Source organism: Fonticula alba (assembly GCF_000388065.1).
Source record: "Fonticula alba strain ATCC 38817 unplaced genomic scaffold supercont2.12, whole genome shotgun sequence".
Classification (NCBI taxonomy): domain Eukaryota; order Rotosphaerida; family Fonticulaceae; genus Fonticula; species Fonticula alba.
This window is the reverse complement of record NW_009242982.1, coordinates 357,302-361,545: the sequence shown is the minus strand read 5'-3', so window position 1 is coordinate 361,545 and position 4,244 is coordinate 357,302. Positions and strand designations below refer to the sequence as shown.

The 4,244-nt window shown below is 71.3% G+C and overlaps 1 protein-coding gene across 1 annotated transcript in view; it reads right to left on the bottom strand.

The window, feature by feature from the left end:
- H696_05611 (hypothetical protein) overlaps nucleotides 1-2,189 on the bottom strand; it is a gene marked incomplete at both ends in the record, with an annotated part of 3,096 nt that extends 907 nt beyond the window's left edge. The window contains 6 exons of the mRNA XM_009499427.1: nucleotides 47-188; nucleotides 326-481; nucleotides 621-668; nucleotides 825-1,489; nucleotides 1,625-1,862; nucleotides 2,020-2,189. Of these exons, the coding sequence (XP_009497702.1) occupies nucleotides 47-188; nucleotides 326-481; nucleotides 621-668; nucleotides 825-1,489; nucleotides 1,625-1,862; nucleotides 2,020-2,189 (1,419 nt within the window). The remainder of the gene's footprint in view (nucleotides 1-46; nucleotides 189-325; nucleotides 482-620; nucleotides 669-824; nucleotides 1,490-1,624; nucleotides 1,863-2,019) is intronic.
- Between the last annotated feature and the right edge of the window lie 2,055 nt (nucleotides 2,190-4,244).

Here is a 4,244-nt window from a genome sequence, read left to right as displayed (position 1 = left end):
GGGGGGGGGGTCAGGGGGCAGGGAACATGGGCAGCCTGCGACGCACCTGAATCATCAGAGGCATCAGCGAGTAGTCGGAGAAGTAATGGTCCATGTGCTCGGACACCGAGTAGCGCGAGTACTGTGACGACAAAAACCGGCCAATCAGGTCGAAGGGGCCGAATTCCAGGTCCTTGTTGTTCTCGGATCTGTGGGCATGCCCAGGCGGCGGAGGTGGGAGCGCCGACAGGGCGAGGGAGGGGCGTTAGTCGAGCGCCGCACGGCCGGGCACACAGACCAGGGGCTGGAGAGAGGAGGGGGGGGGGGGGGGGGGCACAGCACGCACAGAAGCCGGGCCGAGTCGTAGGTGATGTGGCTGGACAGCCCGGTGGCCTTGGTCTTGAGGGCGAAGGTGGACAGGAGGTTGATCACCTGGCGGATGTCATTGTGTGTCGACGCCACCAGCTGGTCGATGGCGTTCTGCTCGATTTCGAGGCCCTCCCTGTGGAGGTCGACCGGAAGGAGACATGGCGAGTGGGCGGGAGGGGGGGACGGGGGACGGGGGACGATGTCAGCGCCGAGAGGGGGAATCCCCCCCCGCAGGGAGGAGGGCATGGTCGGGACAGGGCCAGCAGGCGCACCTCTGCACGATCTGCCGGATGCGGCTGGAAACCATGGCGGCGCTTGGCCTGTATGCCACGCGGGGCCGGCGGAGGAGGAGGAGGAGGAAAAGGGGGTCAGCTGCCGAAAAGGAAGGGGGGGCGGGCGGGCGGGCGGGCAAACGGGCCGTGAAATGGACGGGCGAGCGCGAGCACGCAAATGCCCACGCGGGTGGCCGCACGCACCGGGCAAAGCGCAGGTGCAGGCAGTGGTTCTGCAGGCTGCGGACCTTGGGGCTGATGGCGTCGTTGCAGATGCAGATGATCGGCACCCGGGAGGCCTTGATCAGCTGGATGAGCTCGCCGCTGCCACCGCGGTCGCCGGCCGACATGCCGTCCACCTCGTCCATGATGTAGAGCACCGGTCGGGGGGCGGCGCCGGCGGCGGCGGCTGCCGGGGCGGCCGTCGCGCTGGGGGCCGACTTGAAGAAGGACCCGATGCCGTGGCTCTGGATGGCCGAGCCGAGCTGCTCGCGCAGGAGGTTCTTGCTGCGCGTGTCGCTGGCATTGAACTCGATGACATCATACCCGCAGGCCTTGGCCACCAGGTGCGCGGCGGTGGTCTTGCCGATGCCGGGCGGGCCGCTGATCAGCACGGCGCGCTGCTGCAGCGAGGCATTCGGATTGGGCGAGTAGCTCCGCAGCCAGGCCATCAGCTGCTGGACATTCTGCTTGTTGCCGACAATGTCATCCATGCTGGTGGGCCGGTACTTGTCGGTCCAGAGGAGCTGCTCGGTTTGGGCCGCGGCGCTGGCGGCCGCCGGGCCCGACCCCACGGCTGGCAGGGGACGGTTGTGTGTGGTCTCGGGCGCGGCCGCGGCCGCGACTGGCGGGTCGGCCGGCCGGCGCATCTGAATCGGCGCCAGCGGGGCCGATGTGGCACCGAAGAAGTTCCCCAGGCGGTTGCTGCCGGGCGGGCTGGCGGTGGCAGCCGGTCCGGCGGGGGCCGGCCCGGCGGGGGCCGTGCTCGGCGTGTCGGCCGCCACCGGCGACCCGGCGGTCGGCGAGGACTCGGCCTTCAGGGCCGGGGTGCTGGCAACCGCGGTGGCCGGAGCCGCCGGTTCGGGGGCCGACTCGCCGGATCGCGTGCGCACCAGGTCCAAGAACTCGTCTTCCGTCAGGGTGGGCACCTTCAGCGACAGGGTCTTGGCCATCTTCGAGGGGCCGGGATTCTCGCCGACCACCACGTAGTTGGTCTTGGAGCTGATCGATGTCCGGACGAAGCTACGAAAGGGGGCCGTGGTGGGGGTGGTGGGGGTGAGCGTCAGGGCTTGGGGGGGGGGGAGAGGGAGGGGATGGGGGGCTGTCGAGCGGCATGCACACATGCTTACGAGTCTGGCCGGGGGAGGGCGGGCCGGGAGGGAGGAGCGGAGGGACGCACCCGCCGCAGCGCTTGACCAGCTGCTCGGCCACCTCGCGATCGGTGGATTCCAGCTCGCCGGTGAAGACAAAGGCAATCCCCTTGAGGCAGTCCGGCGCGCCGGCCGGCACGGGCTTGCTGCCGGGATTGGAGGGCCCGGTCTTCAGGGCCTTATAGGCGTAGTAATTCATGGGGGCACGGGGGGGGGGGGGGCGGCAGAGGGCAGGTGGACGGAGAAAGAGAGCTATCAAATGGGGCGAGGGAGGGGGAGAGAGAAAGGCGGAGAGGGGGGGGGAGGGTGCGGGGGGTGGTGCGTGCCCGCCAGGGCGTCACGGCTGCTTGGCGGCACTTGAGCGAGGCCCCACGAGGCGCGGTGCGGCGGGGGGGGGGAGCAGAGCACGAGGGGGAAGGAGACGATCCGGCCGTGGCGCGGGGACGCGCTGGCACCCGGCAGGGGCAGCGCGACTGGGCGGGGGATTTTAAAAACTAACGACAAATGGCGCGTGACTACCGCGTGACCACGGGCGCCGGGCGCGCTCCTCAGCCGCCAATTGGGATTCGCCATGACATCTGTCTCGCCCCTGCCCGAGGTGTGGTGGGGCGTGTACGGGCAAGCGCGCGCGCGCGCGCGCACGCTCACTCAAGCGCGAGTATGTGCCCGTGCATGCGTGCGCCACACGCTGGCGTGCGTGCCTCTCCGGCCGGTCCTCCGCGAGTGTGTGCGCACGCGAAGGGGCGGGGGGGGGGGGAGGGGGGGGGGCTCAGTTCCCAGGTCCTGCCCTTCGCCTCGGCTGGCAGCACGCGTGCGGCAGCGCCGCGCACCCCCACCAGCGCCGGGTCTCGTTCTCCCTCGACGGCCGCCCCTCGCGCCGGAAAAGTCCCCGGGGAGGAAGGACACCCTAGACGCTAGCGTGAGAACGGCCCGGGCGCCGACGGGGGATTTCCCACAGGGCTGGGCTTTTCATGCGCCCGACCCGCGCCCCCCCCCCCCCCCCGGCAGCGTCCCCTCTGCGCCGGCCCTCCGCCCGGGGGACAGACAGACACACCGAGGGCGGGGGGATCTGTGCCGGAGGATTGGACGCCCGGGGGCCCGGGGAGCCGGGGAGCCGGGACCTGGGCGGGAAATCGGGCATAAATATTGCTCACCAGCAGAGAGCCCCGGCCTGCTCGATCCTTCTCCCGGGAGGGGGTCCCACCAGGGCGATCGTCACCATGTTCGCCTCTGCCCTTCCTGGGGCTGGGGAGGAATGGGCGAAAAGCCCAAACGCACGCACGACCGCCCAAGGATGGCCATTATAGAATACGAGTGCCGGGGCCTGCGCGATTCTCCGTGGCCGGGGGGACGGGGGGATGGTCGGCTGCTGGATTCCAATATCCCCGCCAAAAGGGGCCCGGCGCCCCAGAAAGGCCGTTGACAGATGTTGGCCCGGCGCCTGGCCCTTCATGAGCACAAGCACGAGCACCGAGCACGCCTTGCCCCCTCGTCTGGCTGTGAGACGGCCAGGGGGGAGGACGTCGGTGCGGTGCGGTGCGGTGCGGTGCGGTGCGGTGCGGTGTGCGGACGCGCGGCACCGCAGGTCGCGATCGCGCGCCGGGCCCGGCCCCTCCGCCGCGTCGAGGGAGCCTCACGCAGCGGAGCGCCGGCGAGCCGTGCGAGGGGCCGGAAGGACGCCCGGCCGGAGTCCCCCGCCGGAACCGGGGCTCACCGCCGTCCACACATTGAGGGGGCGGGCATCCAGGTAACCCGCGCGCCCCGGCGCGCCTCGCCAAGGGCGACAGGTCCCCGGGCAACTGTCTCCGGAGTTGGGTGATCTGAGCGCGGGCGCACAGATGCGCCTCCGGCCGCTGGGGCCTTTTTTCCCTTCCTTATCCCCCCCTCGTCCCCCCGGGGGCGGGGGCCGGGGCGGCCGAGGGGTGAACGAGGGGCGAGCAGTGGCGCGTTTCCCTCAAGGGGGGCCCGCGGTCGGAAAGGGGCCGGGTGACACGGTTGATCGGCCGGGTCGCCGGGCCCCAAGCGGTTTTTCCGCCGCTGCCCCCCTGATACATGGCCGATCTGCCACTGCGCGCCGGACAGCGGTCCGGGCAGCTGTGTCTCCGCATGAGCGCGCGCGAACTTGCGTGCTCCCGAGCATACGCACGCCGGCCCGCACGCCCGCACGCCCGCACGCCACTGCCCATGCCTCACACTCCGGGCTCTCGGGCCCGGGGCCTGGGCAACATTTCGTCGCCCCAGCGATTTCGGTCGC